General features: G+C 47.5%; 1 protein-coding gene, 1 long non-coding RNA gene and 1 pseudogene across 4 annotated transcripts in view; 1 reads left to right on the top strand and 2 right to left on the bottom strand.

Moving 5' to 3' along the window:
- The window catches only part of NF2 (NF2, moesin-ezrin-radixin like (MERLIN) tumor suppressor), a 70,806-nt gene extending 64,279 nt beyond the window's left edge, over positions 1–6,527 (bottom strand). For 2 of the 3 annotated variants that reach the window (XM_047759810.1, XM_047759811.1), the window contains exon 1: positions 5,944–6,527. In XM_047759810.1, the coding sequence (XP_047615766.1) occupies positions 5,944–6,057 (114 nt within the window). In that variant the 5' untranslated portion in view covers positions 6,058–6,527. The remainder of the gene's footprint in view (positions 1–5,943) is intronic. The other variant, XM_047759809.1, reaches the window with a different exon arrangement.
- A 252-nt stretch (positions 6,528–6,779) lies between these two features.
- LOC125115478 (uncharacterized) lies at positions 6,780–9,381 on the top strand. The gene is made up of 3 exons (XR_007132115.1): positions 6,780–6,905; positions 7,747–7,828; positions 8,197–9,381. It is a non-coding gene; the product is annotated as an uncharacterized LOC125115478 (long non-coding RNA).
- Positions 9,382–11,088: 1,707 nt separating this feature from the next.
- Positions 11,089–11,490, bottom strand: LOC125116936 (40S ribosomal protein S12-like; annotated as a pseudogene).
- Between the last annotated feature and the right edge of the window lie 6,745 nt (positions 11,491–18,235).

Below are 18,235 nucleotides of genomic sequence, written 5' to 3'. Positions count from 1 at the left end.
TAAACCAACCTGTATTCCTGGGATTAAAGTCCACTTAGTGATGGTAGATAGTTTTCTTTTTAATTTTTTTATTTTTGGGGGCCACACCTGTGGTATATGTAAGTTCCCAGGCTAGGGATCAAATCGGAGCTGCAGCTGCTGGCCTACGCCAGATCTGAGCCATATCTGAGATCTACACCACAGCTCACGGCAATGCCGTATCCTTAATCCAATGACTGAAGCCAGGGATCGAACCCACAACCTCACAGATACTAGTTGGGTTCTTATTCTTAATTCACTGAACCACAAGAGGAACTCAGGTGTTTTTTTTTTTTAATATGTTGCTGAAGTCCTAATATTTTTGATAAGGATTTTCACTTCCATATTCATAAAAGATATTGGTCTCTAGTTGCTCTCGTTTCGGTATCAGTTTAAGAATGGCCTCATAAAATGAGTTGGGAAGTGGTCCCTTCTTTTCTTTTTTCTTTTTTTTTTTGGAAAAGTTTGTGAAGAATTGGTATTTATTGCTCTTGAGATTTTGGTAGAATTCAGTGGTGAAGCCACGTGGGCCTCTAGTGGGTAGAACCTGGGTTTTTCACTGTGGGTAGTATTTTTATTGCTAATTTACTCTCTTCACTTGTTATAAGCCTATTCAGATTCCTCTACCATATGACTGGCATTAAGAATATTTTGTAGAGAAGCATTTAAATTTCTTTAATGATTTTTTTTCTTTGCTTTTCAGGGCCACACTCGCAGCATATGGAAGTTCCCAGGCTAGGGGTCGAATTGGAGCTGTAGCTGCTGGCCTACACCACAGCTCAGAGCAACACCAGATCCTTAACCCACTGAACGAGGCCAGGGACAGAACCTCGTTCTCATGGATACTAGTCAGGTTCATTACTGCTGAGCCACAATGGGAACTCCTCCTCTCTCTCTCTTTCCATATATATATATATATATATTTTTTTTTTTTTTTGGCTTCTTAGGGTGCACTCATGGCATACAGAGGTTCCCAGGCTAGGGGTCAAATCAGAGCTACAGCTGCTGGCCTATGCCACAGCCACAGCAATGCCAGATCTGAGCCGTGTATGCAACCTACACTGCAGCTCACAGCAACACCAGATTCTTAATCCACTGAGGGAGGCCAGGGATCGAACCCACAACCTCATGGTTCCTAGTCGGATTCGTTTCTACTGTGTCCCAACAGGAACTCCTGTATTTTTATTTATTTATTTTTCCGCTATACTTTTAAATATTTTTGGGGAGTGGGGGCCACAGAATGAGGCAACTTAATGTGGGATCTCAGTTCCCATACAAGGGATTAAACCTGGGCTGCAGCAGTGAAAGCACTGAGTCCTAACTACCAGAACACCAGGGAACACCCTAAAGATTCTATTTAAAGCAATTATTCTAGGGTTTACCATGTAATCCTAACTTATCGGAATCAGCCTCAGATTTGTACTGGCCTAATTCCAGTGCTATATAGAAATGTTAGAGAGTTTCCTGGTGGTGCAGTGGGTTTACGTATATGGTGTTGTCACTGGCCTGGCTCGGGTTCGATCCCTGGCCCAGGAACTTATGCATACCATAGCACAGCAGGGACAGAAAGAAAAATGTTATTCCTATGTAACTCTACTCCCTTCTTTTTCTACAGTATTATAATTATTACATATTACATCTATTAAAGTTACAAACCCAACAATACATTGTTACAGTTATTACTTTATCATTTAGTTATTTCTTAGCCTTTTATAGCTTTGTTCCCACCCACCTCTTTTGTGCTGTTTTTGGCAAGTATATTACACATACATTACATTTTTGTGTTATTGGCTGAACAATATATTAAATACAAATTATTTTATGCAATTGCATTTTAAATCCTCTAAATGAAGAGAGGAGGAAAATATACATTTATACTATATTTTATAATTACATAATTACCTTTACTGGTGCTCTTGATTTTTTTTCACACGGATTTGAATTACTATCTACAGGGTCACTTGCTTTAAGCCTGAAGAACTTCCTTTAGTATTTCTTGTAAGATGGGACTTTAAACAACAAATTTTTGGAGTTCCCGTTGTGGTGCAGTGGTTAACGAATCCGACTAGGAACCATGGTTGCAGGTTTGGCCCCTGGCCTTGCTCAGTGGGTTAAGGATCCGGCGTTGCCGTGAGCTGTAGTGTAGGTTGCAGACCTGGCTCGGATCCCGTGTTTCTGTGGCTCTGGCGTAGGCCAGCGGCTACAGCTCCGATTCGACCCCTAGCCTGGGAACCTCCACATACCGCGGGAAGGGCCCTAGAAGAGCCAAAAAAAAAAAAAAAAAAACCCACAAATTCTCTATTTTTGTTTATCTGGAAAAGTATTTCAACTTTATTTTTACTGTATTTTATTTTTTTGCTTTTTAGGGCTGCACCTGCGGTATGTGGAAGTTCCCAGGCTAGAGGTGGAATAGGAGTTACAGCTGCCGGCCTACGTCACAGCCACAGCAATGCCAGATCTCAGCCGAGTCTGTGACCTACACCACAGCTCACGGCAACACTGGATCCTTAACCCACTGAACAAGGCCAGCGATCAAACCCGCAACCTCATGGATCCTAGTCAGGTTTGTTAACTGCTGAGCCATAAAGGGAACTCAACTTTATTTTTTAAATGTCCTTTTCATTAATATCCAGCTGTGTTGGATATAGAATTCTTAGCTGACAAGTTTTGCCTTTGAGCACTTCTGAATGACATCCATCTCTGGCCTCCACAGCCTCTGCTGAGAAGTAGCTGTTAATGTTACTGGGTTTCCATTGTAAGTACCAAGTCGTTTTTTTTCTTGCTGCTTTCAAGATTGTTTCCCTAATCTATCAATACTTTTACTATGAGTCTGTTTGTGAATCTCTTTGTGTTTATCCTCTTTGGAGTTCACTGAACTTCCTGAAGATACAGGTTATTGTTTTTCAATTAATTTAGGAAGTTTCAGCCTTTTTTTTTTTGGCCACATCCACAGCATGCAAAAGTCTCCAGCCCAAGGACTGAAACACCCCATGGCAGTGACTTGAGCAATGACAGTGACTTAACTTGCTGCATCATCAAGGAACTCCACAGACATTATTTTTTTGAATATTTTTTCTCTCTCCTCTCCTGGTAGTCCCCTTGCACATATGTTAGTGCACTGAAAGATCCTCATTTCTCTGAGGCTCTGTACAGTTTTCATTCTTTTTCTCTCTTCTCTTCAGCTTATATAAATTCTATCAATCTATCTTCAAGTACAAATTATTTCTTCTGCCAATTGGAATTTACCTTGAGCCCCTCTAGTGAATTTTTCATCTCAGTCATTGTATTTTCCAACTCCAGAATTTTAGTTTGGTTCTTTCCAGATGTTTTATTGACTCCTACAAACTAACTGGCCTATAGACTATACAGTATCTTCATTAAATCCACAAATTTCCCAATTGCCTTTCACCAAAAGCTCTTCAGTTCTTGAGAGTCCCCTTAGGCATAAATTCTCCACACTCTATTTGCAAACAAAAAGTCACTACTTTCTGCAAGGAGCTAAGGGTTTTAAAACCTGCTTCTCCCTCCAGGCAAAATCTCTGAGCCCCAGATAGAAGGGGGTAAGGGAAGACACAGTAGCCTGAGGCCTTCTCAGTTTGCTTCTCCTGGCTGGAACCACCATCTCACAAACTGAGGGTGAAAGACAGTCATTGGGACTCCAGTATTCTCGGAGAGCCACACCTGTAATACAGCCCACATTCCATAAGTAAGAGCTGGGTGGAAGAAGGAAGCTCCATGATTCAGCTTCACTCACCCAGGATTTAGCCTCAGCAACAAGTAGCCTTGGGCAGAAGCCCTAAACCATGCACTTCTGGGAAGAAGGCTGTCTGCCTAGGGGGTAGGGGGAGAGGAAGCCCTGTGTACTGGGCTGCGGGGGTTGAGAGCAGAATCTCTACCTTGTAGAGCTGGGAGCAGGGAGGGTGGTATGGTCCTGGTTCAAATACCACAAACTCCTGCCTTTCTTACAGATTTTTTTTTTTCTATTTAAGGCCACACCTGCAGCATAGGGAAGGTCCCAGGCCAGGGGTCAAATCAGAGCTGTAGCTGCTGGCCTATACCACAGCCACAGCAATGCAGCATCAGAGCCACGTCTGTGACCTATACTGTAGCACAGGGTAACGCCAGATTCTTAACCTACTGAGCGAGGTGGGGGATCAAACCTGCATCCTCATGGATACTAGTCAGGTTCATAACTGCTGAAACACAATGGAACTCCTTTACCGAATTTTCATAGATTTTCTTTCTCTTTTTTCTTTTTTGGTCTTAAAGGGCCGCACCCACGGCACATGGAGGTTCCCAGGCTAGGGGTTCAATCGGAGCTACAGCTGCTGGCCTATACCACAGCCACAGCAATGCAGGATCCAAGCTGCGTCTCTGACCTATACCCACAGCTCAGTGAAACCTTAACCCGATGAGCAAGGCCAGGAATTGAACCCCCGTCCTCACAGATACCAGTAGGGTTCGTTAACAACTGCACCATGACGGGACCCCCCCTTCATAGATTTTCTTGAGTAGATGCTTCTTCACTTGATGTCTGCTCTTAGAACAACTTCCAGAGGGTTTACAAAAAAAAATTTTTTTGGGCCACACCTACGGCATGTAGAAGTTCCAGGGCCAGGGACTGAACCCACGCCACAGCAGTGACCCAAGCCATAGAGCCACAGCAGTGACAACGTTGGATCCTTAACCTGCTTTGCCACCAGAGAACTCTCTAAATTGGTTTTTCGTTTTTTTTTTGTCTTTTTAGGGCCATACCTGTGGCATATGGAAGTTCCCAGGCTAGGGGTCGAATCGGAGCTGTAGCCACTGGCCTACACCACAGCCACAGCAACACGGGATCCAAACTGTGTCTGTGACCTACACCACAGCTCACAGTAATGCCAGATCCTTAACCCACTGAGGGAGGCCAAGGATCGAACCTGTGTCCTCATGGATACTTGTTTCCACTCAGCCACGACAGGAACTCCTAAATTTTTTTTAAAAATAAATTTTATCAGTTTACAGAGCACCATGTCACTGGAGTTCCTCACCCTGTCAGGCTGGACGGGATCCTGCCTAAGGCCATTTTTGTTCTACAGAGGTAGAACTGAAGAGTTGAGTAGTTGCAACTCGGACCCTAAGGCTTGAAAAGCTGAAAAAATTTATTATGGGCCCGTTACAGAAAAAAAATTGCCAACCACTGACTTATGTTGCTGTTGCCAATTCTGCTTGTCCCCAGGCCACACTCTGAGTAGCAAGGACATAAAATTACTTGAGAGCAGTACTGTATTAGCTCAAATCAAAACGCTCCTTCACCATTTACTGGATATATGGTTTGGGGTACCCACCTAAATGAGTTGTTTTGAGTGATAAGTGTATGAATGTCTGACACTTAGGAAGTATTCAATAAAGGATAACTTATCATTGTGATACAAACTGTAGGGAAAGTTTAGGATATCATCTTTTTCCTCGAAGAGTTTTTTCCAGAAAATTTAAGCTGTGAAAAAGGGAAACAACTACTGTAGACGGTGCAATAAAGTGAGATGCAACTTTTAATAGCTGGGGTACATAATATAATCGGATAAAGTTAAAAACTCTATAAAGCTGAAGTTAAAGCCTGACACTGAAAATTAAATTTCGCTACCACGGATGTTTTCAGACTCTTGGAATAACAATGAATGAAAACCTTCAGGAAGCACTTCCAAACCCAAAAGCCCCATTGAAAAAAGCAGCGATTATCTTTAACATGACGATTTGGGCCTAGATGGCTCCTTCCGGTTCTGACCCTCTCAGTCTTTGCCCAGAGATGATATAAACAGAATCCCGAAGCTTCCACCTCAACTGTCACCGCGGCAAGGGCGCCCAGGTCGGTGCCAGACCCGCACCAGGGCCCGATCCCGCCAGGCCTCCCTTCGCTGCAGCCCGTAGGGGCTGCCGGCCGGTTACCTCGCAATTGAACTCCATCTCCGCGTCCATAGTGACGATCCGCACGGTGAACGTCTTGGGCTGCTTCCTCTTGAGAGAGCTGAAGCTCATTCGGGAAGCGATGGCCCCGGCCATGGCGTGGGGCTCAGGCCCGGGAACCTGGGGCCCCGGGGCCTGCACTCTGGACCTTTTAGCCTCCCTGGAGAAGCCGCACAGGCCTCAGGGCCACCATGGTGGCCGGCCGGCCGGCCCGGGAGCTGTCTGAGCGGCGCGGGCCCCCAGCGGCCAGCATGGGCCGCGAGGACCGTGCCCTGGGAACGGAAAGGGGAGTTGGGGGGCGGACCCTGATGGCCGCGGGGAGAGATCGCGATCAGGGACAGACAAGGCGGGCACCGCCCGGCTCTCGCCGGGACTCGGGCTGGGAACGTTGGGGACGCCCAGGGACGGGGGCCCTAGACGGCGGCTGCCCAGACCCCGCGCGCCTCTCAGCGGCCAACAGAGGTCTCAGGGGCCGCTCTCCAGCCAGGCGCGCACGTGCGCGCGTGGCTGTCACCGTCCTAGCTCCGCGCACCCGCGGGAAGCGTCCCCTCCCCGCAGCCCCCGGCCTGCTCCCTGCTCCGCCCTCAGGCCCTTCGGAGCAATACACGCAACGCACCTTAACTCGGCGGCTGCAGCCTAGACACCACGATTGGCTGAGAACTCTGAGGGAGGCGGGACTTTCTCCCGCTGTCCCACCTTCTTCAGTAGGACTTTACCAATTGGAAGTTCAGATCTAATTGGAGGCGCGGGATTGCCCTCGACGTTGAGTGGCTAAGGCAGCGTCACTCCGAACGCTTTTGTTCGTAGGGGTACGCCTACTCTAGCAAGACTGGTTGACGCGGGGAACCCGGCGCGCCTTTCCCGGGAAAACAAGAAGAGGCTGCTCCCGGGGCGCGGGAGATGAGTCACTCCTCAGTTCAGCAAGGGACTGCCCTTCGGACCAGGTCTGCGCCGAGTGTGGCGCCCCAGGAGACTGCGTTTCGAACGCCGAGCGGCCAATCCTGTTTAGCACTTAATTGCATGTATTACATGTACTGACTTGGTTTTTCTTAAACTTTCAAATCACTTGAGGCCGCTTGGTAGCGGGCAGTTTCCGCCAAGTCCTTCAGCTTCTGTTGAGGAGAAATTCTAGTTGTTACCGCGGGAGGGGGAAATAATTGCATCTGTCTCATGGAGTTGTTGAGGAATTTAAGCGAGATCATCCATATAAAGCTTTAGATAAGTAACTGGTCATACTACGTTGAATCTTAGGAAATTATTCTTTCTGTAGATTTAAAAAACTAGAAAAATGAAAGCAGTTTTTATGTTGTGTTCTGTGTGATTTCCAGTTTCAGATCATATACATGATTTTTGTTTAAACTTCCTCAAGGGTTACAATGAATGTGTGTGAGAGAGAGAGGTAGGGGAGTATAACTTTCTGTGTTTTTGTTGTGGTTTTTTAGGGCCACACCTGGGGCATATGGAAGCGCCCGGGATAGAGGTCCAACTGGAGCTGCAGCTGCCAGTCTACACCACAGCCACAGCAATGCCAGATCTGAGCCGCATCTGCGACCTACATCACAGCAATGCGGGATCCTTAAACCACTGAGGGAGGCCAGGGATTGAATCCGAGTCCTCTTTGGATACTAGTTGCTGAGCCACAACTGGAACTCCTGTGTGTGTGTGTCTCTTTTAATCCAATTTTTAAGTTAACTCTTAGTGGTTGCCTAGCTGAGTGGTTGAAGGCTAAGCGTTGCACAGGTATTAACTATCATTATCACCCCCACCCCCACCCCCACTCTACAGGTGAAGAAAAAGCTCAGCATGACTGAGCTACTTGCTGGCTAGCATCTAACTGCTGAGAGGCAAAGCTGGAACTCAAACCCAGGTCTGTTCTACCCAGAGACTGCTTGTATTACCTCTACTCTGCTCTCCTTCCCTGGTGGTGGCTTCTGAATTGCTCCTCCTGGTTACAGCCCCAAGACCCTGAACTACAGTTCTGGAGCCCTCAGCAGACACTGATGCTATAACTCTATTAAGAGCATAAATTACTCTTCCCCATAGGCCACCACAGTGCCCGTGAAGCACCACCCAGGCTCCAGTAACATTTGCTGGCACACCCAGCCAGGCTGCCATGGGAGAACTTTATGCCCTGCCTACTGCTAGCAAATTCTCCCCACCAAACTGATTGTTTAGGGCACTGTGGGCTTAGCGTGGGAGTGTCTTTATTTTCATTGCTTCTCTTCTTCCCTGCAGGTGGGAAAACCAGGCTAGATTTCCTATGGGCTCCCCACAGGGACAACAAATCACAGCTTTAACCGAGGGACAAAGCTGCTGACAGAAAATAAGCGACTCTGGGCCACTGAGGAGTGAATCACGCAGCAGGGGCTGAAAATGACACTGATGGCCAGTAATAGCTTGTTTTTATGGAAGGCTCCCTGGGTGCTAGGCACTGGCCTGATTGGCTGAAATTTAGCATTCCTAGGGAGACATCTGGGTAGATGTATGGTTCTAGATCTCAGAAGCGAGGCCAGGGCCAGGAATCAAAATAGATGTGATGGAATACTATGCTGTCATTAAAAGTGCCATTCACAAGGAATAAATAGAGATGGTAATAAATAGTATGTACCAGAGAAGGTTCTGAGAAGGAAAAATTCATATAGGGCTCGCTAAGAAAGAACTGGCACACAGACACCAGTTAATAAATATTTGTTGCATGAATAAGTGAAGGGCATGAGGAAATACTTATGGTCTCAACTATGGGAACAATGTTAATAGTCACAAAATATTAAGTGCTTACCATATAAGGTACTCTGCAAAGTGCTTTGCATGCTTTACCTATTTTGCTCTTTATTAAAACCCTATTCAGTAGATATATATTCCTAGTTTATACATGGGGAAACCGGATAAGGCTGAAACTAAGTAATTCACCCAGCGTCATAATTGGTAGAGTCGCAGTTTGTATCCAAGACTGTTTTCATCCCGATCTCACCTGACATGATTTGTTCCAGCATTCTACCAGATCAGTGGTTCTCAAAGTGACATCCTTTCCCACTGGGGTGCATTTGACAATGTCTGGAGATTTTGAGGACAAAACCAGGGGATGCCTCTGTCCCCTCCTTGAGAAGGTCAGTGATGTGTGACCTGGGGCCTACGCCTTCTGAGGTCAAGGCTAGGATGCTCCAAGGTGCTATCCTGAAGCACTGAGCCTGGATGAAGGCAGCTGCTACCTGATGAATGATGAGTAAGAACCTATAAGACCTTAAGAAATCACTGGCACTTACCTTCCTCCCTTCAGGCCTAGGATTGAAGATCCTTGAATTTGCCTAGGCTGTCACTTGCAGTGTTGGAGGCAGGCATACCCGAGTAGAGAACTTCTACTTTTCTGTGACTTTGGGCAGAACTTAACTTCTCCAAGCCTCAGTTACTTCATCTGTAAAAATGGGCATAATAATAAATGATATGACATGTTCAAGAGCTCCTCTTAAGTGGTTTTTTTTTTTACTTTTTTTTGTCTTTTTTTAGGGCCACACCCACGGCATATGGAGGTTCCCAGGCCAGGGGTCTAATCTGAGCTGTAGCCACCAGCCTATGCCACAGCCACAGCAACACCAGATCCGAGCCACGTCTGCGACCTATAGCACAGCTCATGACAACGCCGGATCCTTAACCCACTGAGCAAGGCCAGGGATCAAACCTGCGTCCTCATGGATGCTAGTCAGATTCCTTTCCACTGAGCCACAGCAGGAATTCCTTTTTATGGCACCTGAGGCACACAGTTCCTAGGCCAGGAGTTGAATCCCAGCCGCACCTGCGGCCTCAGCTGCAGTCACAGCAACACTGGATCTGAGCTGCCTCTGTCACCTATGCTGCAGCTTGCAGCATTGCTGGATCCTTAACCCACTGAGGGAGGCCAAGAATCGAAACCGCATCCTCACAGAGACAGTGCCAGGTCCTTAACCTGTTGAGCCACAAGGGGAACTCCTTAAATAGGAATTAATATTTATTTAGCATCCTCTGTGTCTAAGGTGCTGTGTAATTTTGAAAAGGTTTTTATCATTTTTGGACCTCCATTTCATCATCAGCTAAAGTGGGGAGAATAGGAAATGGGATTGCAAATAGCAAAGCCTCAGAGCACATGTTAACTCCATGCTCATTTTCTTTTCGTCTTTTTAGGGCCACACCTGTGGCATATGGAGGTTCCCAGGCTAGGGGTTGAATCGGAGCTATAGCCACCGGCCTACACCTGAGCCACACAACTTGGAATCTGAGCCGCCCTGTCTGGGACCTACACCACAGCTCACAGGAATGCCAGATCCTTAACCCACTGAGGGAGGCCAGGGATCGAACCTGTGTCCTCATGGATGCTTATCTGGTTTGTTAACTGCTGAGCCACGGCAGGAACTCCCCAGTTCTCATTTTCATATGTATATATTTGCATTTAATTCTCATGATTCAGTAGGTTATTATGCCCATTTGACAGGAAAACTGAGATGCCCAAGCTAAGTTACTGGCCAAAGACTACACAGCCTAATAGAATTAGAGCCTGGATCTCTAGCTGTGGGCCCTTGGTCTTCCATGGATGGTGTGCTGCAGGTTACATGAGGCCTTGTCTACAGCAAGCACTGAAACATGACTATTTTCTGGCCTAAAATTCATGCCCATGCCTAATTGGCAATTTTCTGCTCTTTTCTGTGCTCCTTGCTGAGGTAGATACTTGTTTCCAAGGCTGGAGTAACAAAGTCATCATAAGAACTGAGTGGCTCAGAACAACGGAAATGTGCTATCTCCCAGCTCTGGAGGCCAGGAGTCTGAGATCAAGGTGTCACAGGGTGCTGCTCCCTCTAACCTGTAGTGGGGGATCTTTCCTTACCTCTTGAAACTTCTGGAACCCCTAGAAGTTCGATGGCTTGTGGCTGCATCACTCCAGTCTTCCCATGGTGTTCTCCCTGTGTCTCTGTGCATCCTTTTCCCTCTGCGCATGGCTGTCTATGTGTCCAATTTTCCCCTGCCCTCCTTTTTTTTGGCCACACCTGGGGCAAGCAGAAGTTCCCCGCCCAGGGATTGGACTGCGCCATAGTAGTGACTACGCCGATCCTTAACCCACTGAGCCACCAGGGAATTCCCAAGAGTTCCCCCCACTCCTTTTTAAGAACCAGTTTTTTTATTTGACCATTTCTTGCATTCGAAGTCCTCCTCAATGACATCCTTGGCCTGAGAGTCTTCGCCATAGTCCTTCACCACCACACTACTGCAACCAACCACTTTACGGGGTTTTCCCTGTCTGTCAGTTTTACAGAGGCCTACCCATTCCCCTAGTTGCTTGTTGTCATCGCCATAATTAGGTTGATCTGGTGCTCAGCACAAAGGGCATGAGCTCATCACAGTTGATGGAAGCACACAAAGATGGGCTTGGCATTTGTCTAAGGCTTTGGCAGCTTGGTGAATTCCACGTGCTAGGCCATCATGGATGAGGCCGGTCTTCAGCACCTCTTGTAGAGCAGTATTAATGTCCATTACACCTCCAGCAGCAATGCCTTCCTCAGCCATGTCCGTGGGTTAGGGGCGGAGCCAAATTTTGAGTGCACCCAAGCCTCTGTCTCCGCAGGACTCGGTGGTGGCAGGGAAAGAGAAGATTCCCCTTTTTATGAGGACATCACTTATGTTGGGTTAGAGCCCACCCCAATGACCTCATTTTAACTTGGTTACCTCTGTAAAGACCCTATTTCCAAATAAGGTCACATTCTGAGGTGCTGGGCTTACGACCTCAGTATCTTTTTTTGTTTTTGTTTTTTTGCCTTTTCTAGGGCTGCTTCCCTCAGCCTATGGAGGTTCCCAGGCTAGGGGTCTAATCAGACCTGTAGCCGCCGGCCTACGCCAGAGACACAGCAACGCCAGATCTGAGCCGCGTCTGCAACCTACACCACAGCCCACAGCAACCCCTGATCCTTAGCCCACCTGAGGGAGGCAGGGATCGAACCCGAGACCTCATGGTTCCTAGTCAGATCCGTTAACCACTGCGCCACAATGGGAGCTCCTCAGTATCCTTTTTTTTATGGGACACATATGGGAAAACACTCCTGTGTTTCTCCTTTACTTTCACACTCACAACACTTCTGACACCACATGCCTAGGTTTTCCACACCAAGCAATTCTCTGGGACACCAGCTGCATGTCCTATAATTCAATTCAATTCTGACACTAACTAGAGTTAGTACAGACCCCACAGATTACTGCTCAGTTCCACAAGACTGCCCCCGACTCCCGCCCCGGGTTTCAGGTCCCAATGGGAAGTCCAGGTTGTAATCTAAACTTCTGACTGACAGGTTATAAATCGGGGACCCTGTGACCTCCTCCCTGGGTTAGAGAATTTGCTAGACTGGCCTGGCTCACAGAACTCAAGCAAACACTTAGGTTAACCAGATTTTTAGTTAACAAAGGACACAGATGAACAGGCAGATGAAGAGATAGCTAGGATGAGGTCTGCAGTGGGTTTATGCAGGGAGCAGGAGTTTCTGTTCCTGTGGCATTGGGGTGCACTACTTTCCAAGCACATGGACGTGTCCACCAAACTGGTAGCTCTGTGAACCCCATGCTTTTGGGCTTTTTATGGAGGCTCCCTCATGTAGGCATAATCTATCATAAACTCAGTCTCTAGCCTCTCTCCCCTCCCTGGAGGATGGGGGCTGGGTCTCCAACCTTTTGATGATGGCTTAGTCTTCCTGGTAACCAGCCCCTATCCAGGAGCCCCACAAGCTTGGCCTCATTAGAGCAGAAGATGTTCCTATCACCCAGGAAATTCCAGCGGGTTTAAGAGTTCTGTGTCAGGAGCCATAGTCAAAGACCAAATACTCATATTCAAACAAAAAAGGGCTCCTAGTGCTTTTATCACTTAGGAAATGACAAGAATTTTAGGAGCTCTGTGCCAGGAATGAGGGGGCAGAGACAAAAAAAAAAAAAAGATTTTCTATTATTTCACAGGATGCAATTCAACCCAAAACGTTCCCTTTCTAGGAGTGGGCCCCAGGAGCTGTATTTATGTCAGGGTTCCTTGGGAGGTTCATGGAAATCACATTTCTTTCAGGAAGGATGCATTTGTAAACTTTACATGATTCCAAACTTTGTCTTCCAAGACCCATTTTTCCCCATAGGAATGAATGTGAACTAGACGATGAAATGTGCTCCATACAGCTCATAAATCTACAACCATCTTGTCATATTTTTGCCTTCGATGCTGCTTCGTATGTTTGTAGCCTTATCTCTACCTGGGGGCACACTCCTAAATTTATAGCACCACCTGCCAGGGCGGTGGTTCAGTCTTCGTGGTGTTTATCATGTCCAAGATCTACTCCAAAGTATTGATTGGGGGTGTGGTTTTCAGCAGTAGTGTTTCAACTTTGTGGATGATGTTGAATAACGTTGTTACAGCTTTTTTAAGTGGTCTATAATGGCAATGAATGGCTGGCAAGATAACAGCTCAGTAGTCACACAAAGCAGTTGCTAGAGTCCAAAGCACACTAACAGCTGTGTGATTTATTCAATAATGACAGAAAGGGTGGCTGGTTAGCTCCGTGGTGCTAATGACACAGAACGTAGTCTGTTCTTGGCTGTAGAGACGCCGCCTTGTGGCAGCAGCGTAAACACAATTTATAATTCATTCCATCCCAACAGCTTTGAAATTGTTCAATATGCTTTCCTTTTCTGGCGTTTGTATGATTTTCAGTTTAGACACGGAGTGGCGCTTTGAGAGTGTTTTTATGTGGCACTGTGTCAAGGATACATAATTCATATCTGCAGATGATGCATACTACAGAAAGGCTGGGATTTGGCAGTGGGGCTCATACCCTAGCTGAGACATAAAAGCTTTCTTGTCCCTGCCACTGCTGTGTGGGGTCTCCTAGGAGCTGGAGAATGCAATTCTCAGAGAGCAGTTGGGCCCGAGTGTGAAAGCCCATCAATAAGGAGCAGGTGACATTGCCACAGCTGGGTAATTTGTCTCTTTGCTCTTCTGCAGCCCATTCAGTGATGATCTATTTGTCCCAGGGAATAGATGATGGCAGGTTTGTCCATATTTTACACTTATGAACCTGCCTGCTTCTTTTTGCTCAGCTGTGCCCATCTGTCTTTGTCCCTGGCTCCCCTCATTTCATTTCACAGATTGGGCAGTAGGTCTTGGCAACGAGTTACAAAGGTCGATTCCATGAGGGCAGCTTTGGGAAAGGAGGGAGGGAGGAGAAGAGATGGGTCAGCTCCCTACAGAGAGGGGAGGATGAAAGAGATGTCACAGACTCAGTGGTGGGCAGGAAGGGACCTCAGAGAAGGAGGGGAGCCATAGATCCTAGGACAGAAGATGGCGATTCTGGGGAGGCTTGCTAATAGATGGCTTGAAGGGCTGAGTCCAATCCCAGTCACAAAGTTGAGCCTAGTGCAAAACCTAATTGTGGTAGCCAGCATGCAGGAATCTTACATATTGGTATTCACACCCCTGTCATGCCCCCTTCCCACTGCAGGGCTGACATGTGTAACCAATGGAATATGCAAAAATGACAGTGTGACTTCCAAGGCTAAGTCATAAAAGTCCTTGAAGGTTCCACCTGACTCTCTTTTGGATCACTCACCTGCCATGTGGTGAAGACACCTAAGCAGCACCTGGAGAAGCTCACTGGCAGGGAACTGAGACCTCTGCCCAACAACCAGCACTGACTTGCAGGTGTGTGAGTGACCTACCTTGGAAGCAGATCCCACAGCCTCCATCAGGTGACCAGAGTCCAAGCCAACATCTTTTTTTTTTTTCCCCGTTCTTTTTGTGGCCACACCTGCAGCATATGGAAGTTCCTGGACTGGGGATCAAATGGGAGCTGCAGCTGCCAGCCTACGCCACATCTTGTGGCAACGCCGGATTGATCCTTAACCCACTAAGTGAGGCCAGGGATTGAACCCACATCCTCACAGACACTGTGTTGGGTTCTTAACCCGCTGAGCCACAACAAGAATTCCCAAGCCAACATCTTGACTGCAACATTGTGGGATACCCTGAGCCAGAACCATCCCCACTAACCACTCCTGAATCCCTGACCTATTTGGAACCATGTGAGATGATAAATGTTTATTGTTTTAGGCTGCTAAATTTGGGGGGAATTTATGCCACAGTAATTGGAAATGGTCTAATTATGTAACTCCTTACTTGTAGAATTGTCCAATATCCATTTGGTTGCTGCCTGGAATGCACCGTCCATGGAGCTAGGACCCATTTATACCAAGTGCTCAGTTAACCAGCATTGCATGTCACTGAGGGCCACAAAGACAACCCACCTGCCCTACTACTTCAAGCAAGGTAAATGTAGTTAAGAAAAGATTCTGGGTAAGTTCCTGCTGTGGCTCAATGGCAACAGCGGTGTCTCTGCAGCATTAAGACGCAGGTTCAATCCCCAGCCTAGCACAGTGGGTTAAAGGATCTGGTGTTGCCACAGCTCAGTTGCAGCTGTGGCTAGGATCTGATCTATGGCCTGAGAATTCCATGTGCCACCAGGTGGCCAAAAAATTTAAAAGAAAAGAGATTCTGGGATGTGTGTCCTGGGGAGAGGGAGAGGGCCACAATTAGGATGACCAAACATCCCAGTCCCGGGACAGAAAGATTTCCTGGGACAGTGGACTTTCAGTGCCCAAACTGGGAAAGTCTGGGGTAAACTGGAATGAGCTGGTCACCTTACCTGGAGTGGGGAGTGGGGATCTTGAAGCTGAACTTCCAGTAATCTGGTGGAACTCGGTCACATTTCTCTGTAGAGGGAGACCCAGCTCCCATCTCTCTTGGTCATGGGTGAGAGCCTGCTCCTGGAGCCACCTGGTTTGATCCTCCTGCCCCACTGGAATGGAGGAGATGGGAAAACTGTCTTAGAAATGCCTAGACCATGGAGTTCCTATTGTGGCTCAGCAGGTTAAGAACCCTACATAGTGTCCATGAGGATTCCTGTTCAATCCCTGGCCTCGCTCACTGGTTAAGGATCTGGCATTGCCATGAGCAGCAGTGTAAGTCACAGATACGGCTTGGATCTTGCATTGCTGTGGCTGTGGTGCAGGCCGGCAGGTAGCTGCAGCTCTGATTCAACCCCTATCCCGGGAACTTCCATGTGCTACAGGTGTGGCTATAGAAAGAAGGAAAAAAAAAGAAGAAATGCCTAGGAGTTCCACTGTGCCACAATGGGATCAGTGGTGTCTTGGGAGCTCTGGCTTGCAGGTTCAATCCCTGGCCCAGCACAGTGGGTTAAGTATCCGGTGTTGCCCCAACCATGGCTTAGGTTGCAGCTATGGCTAATCGGATCCCTGGCCCGGGAATTCCATATGCTGAGGGGTGGCCAAAAATGAAAAAAGAAATGCCTAGACCAGTGTGAGGAGGCTGCAGGTCAGCCCTCCCTTGTTTTTCCCAACAGAAGCAGCAAGAAACACCAAGAATTTGGTGAGGACTCTCGGGCCTGCCATTCCCTCTCCAGGGGTCCTGGCTTCCTGTGGCTCAACTGCCAAATGCTGTTGCTATGTAGCCTCTGTTGGCATAATCCAGCCACAGGTCACCAAGGCTGCCCACTCCATTGTTAGACGTATTCCTGTCCTGAGTGAGCCGATGCCTCCACATCATCTCCATCGTCTGATGATATTTGATGGTGCTGAACAATCAGAATACATTTCTTTGGGGGTCGGGGGGGGCTTTCACATAGTGTGCACACATTGCTTCCTCTGCCTCAGGGTCTCCTTGTCCTGCTCCCTTCTGGCAAGCTTTCCGTGTTTACCCTTTAAAGCTTAGGTCTGGAGTTCCCGTCATGGCGCAGTGGTTAACGAATCCGACTAGGAACCATGAGGTTGTGGGTTGGATCCCTGCCCTTGCTCAGTGGGTTAACGATCCGGCGTTGCCGTGAGCTGTGGTGTAGGTTGCAGACGCGGCTCGGATCCCGCGTTGCTATGGCTCTGGCATAGGCCGGTGGCTATAGCTCCGATTCAACCCCTAGCCTGGGAACCTCCATATGCCGCGGGAGCGGCCCAAGAAATAGCAACAACAACAACAACAAAAGACAAGAAGACAAAAAAAAAAAAAAAAGATGGTCACTCCTACCTCTCCATGCCTGCCACTCTTTGTTCCTTCACCCCATGACATGAGTGACATCTTACTTGCTGTACCTCCATCTACCCATCTAGGTTTTTCCTGAGTGGTTGTGTATGGGAACCCTTCAGTCATGTTCATTTTCAGAATAAGAGCTCACTCCCTTTGGGTCCCTCGAAGAGCAATGAGGCCCAGCTGTGTCTCTAACCCCGACCCTGCTCCAGGCTCCGGCTCTTTGTTAACACAAAGAGCAGCCCTCCAGGCTCCCAGGCTTCCGTCTTAGCTACAAGACACCAGCCGTACTGTTATCTTCATTGCATTTATTTTGATGGTTCTGCCTGCATATAACAGTTGATTTGGGTAATTTATCATAATGATGCACATTTTCCTTTTTAAATAAATCAAAGAATACATGTTCATTGTAGCAACTTTAGAAAACATAAAAAGTTCAAGTCTCACTTCCTTAAAGAAGTTATTAACCCTTAAAAGTATATAGGACCTCAAATTTTCTTTCCCCCCCTCCCCATGATAAGTCCTCATAGCTCCCCATGCTTCTTCATACCCTCTATCACAATTGGCCAAAATACTTTTGTGTATATTTTTCACTTGTTCAGTACGTATTTAGTATGTCAGGCAGGAAGGGGTGGGGAGGGGTAGGCCTAAGGTCTTTGCCCTGGAGGTCAGTACCAGTTCGATTTTTGTCTCCCCATCCAGGCCTTAAATTCCAAGAGGCTGGGGGCTTGTTGTTCTGATCACCCTGGTGTCTCAGAGGAGAACACAGGGCCTAGCCAGGTGGACTCAATATTAGCTGAAGGAGAAGTTCCAGTCATGGCTCAGTGGAAACGAATCTGATTAGCATCCATGAGGGCGCAGATTTGATCCCTGGCCTTGCTCAGTGGGTTAAGGATCTGGCGTTGCCGTGAGCTGTAGTGTAGGTCAAAGACACTCAGTTCTGGCACTGCTGTGGCTGTGGTGCAGGCCAGCAGCTACAGATCTGACTCAACCCCTAGCCTGGGAACCTCCATATGCTTTGGGTGCAGCTCTAAAAAGACAATAGCAACACAAAATTCCAAGAGGGCTGGGGGCTTGTCCTGACCACCTTTGGTGTCTCAGAGCTAAGCACAGGGCCTAGCCAGGTGGACTCAATATTAGCTGAAGGAAATCACAAAATTAAAGCCTCCCCTCACTCCTCCACCCTAAGCATAC

The sequence above is a fragment of the Phacochoerus africanus genome, chromosome 15 (assembly GCF_016906955.1).
Source record: "Phacochoerus africanus isolate WHEZ1 chromosome 15, ROS_Pafr_v1, whole genome shotgun sequence".
Taxonomy (NCBI): Eukaryota; Metazoa; Chordata; class Mammalia; order Artiodactyla; family Suidae; genus Phacochoerus; species Phacochoerus africanus.
Note: the sequence above shows the minus strand (reverse complement) of the source record. Positions and strands in the feature narration are given on the sequence as shown.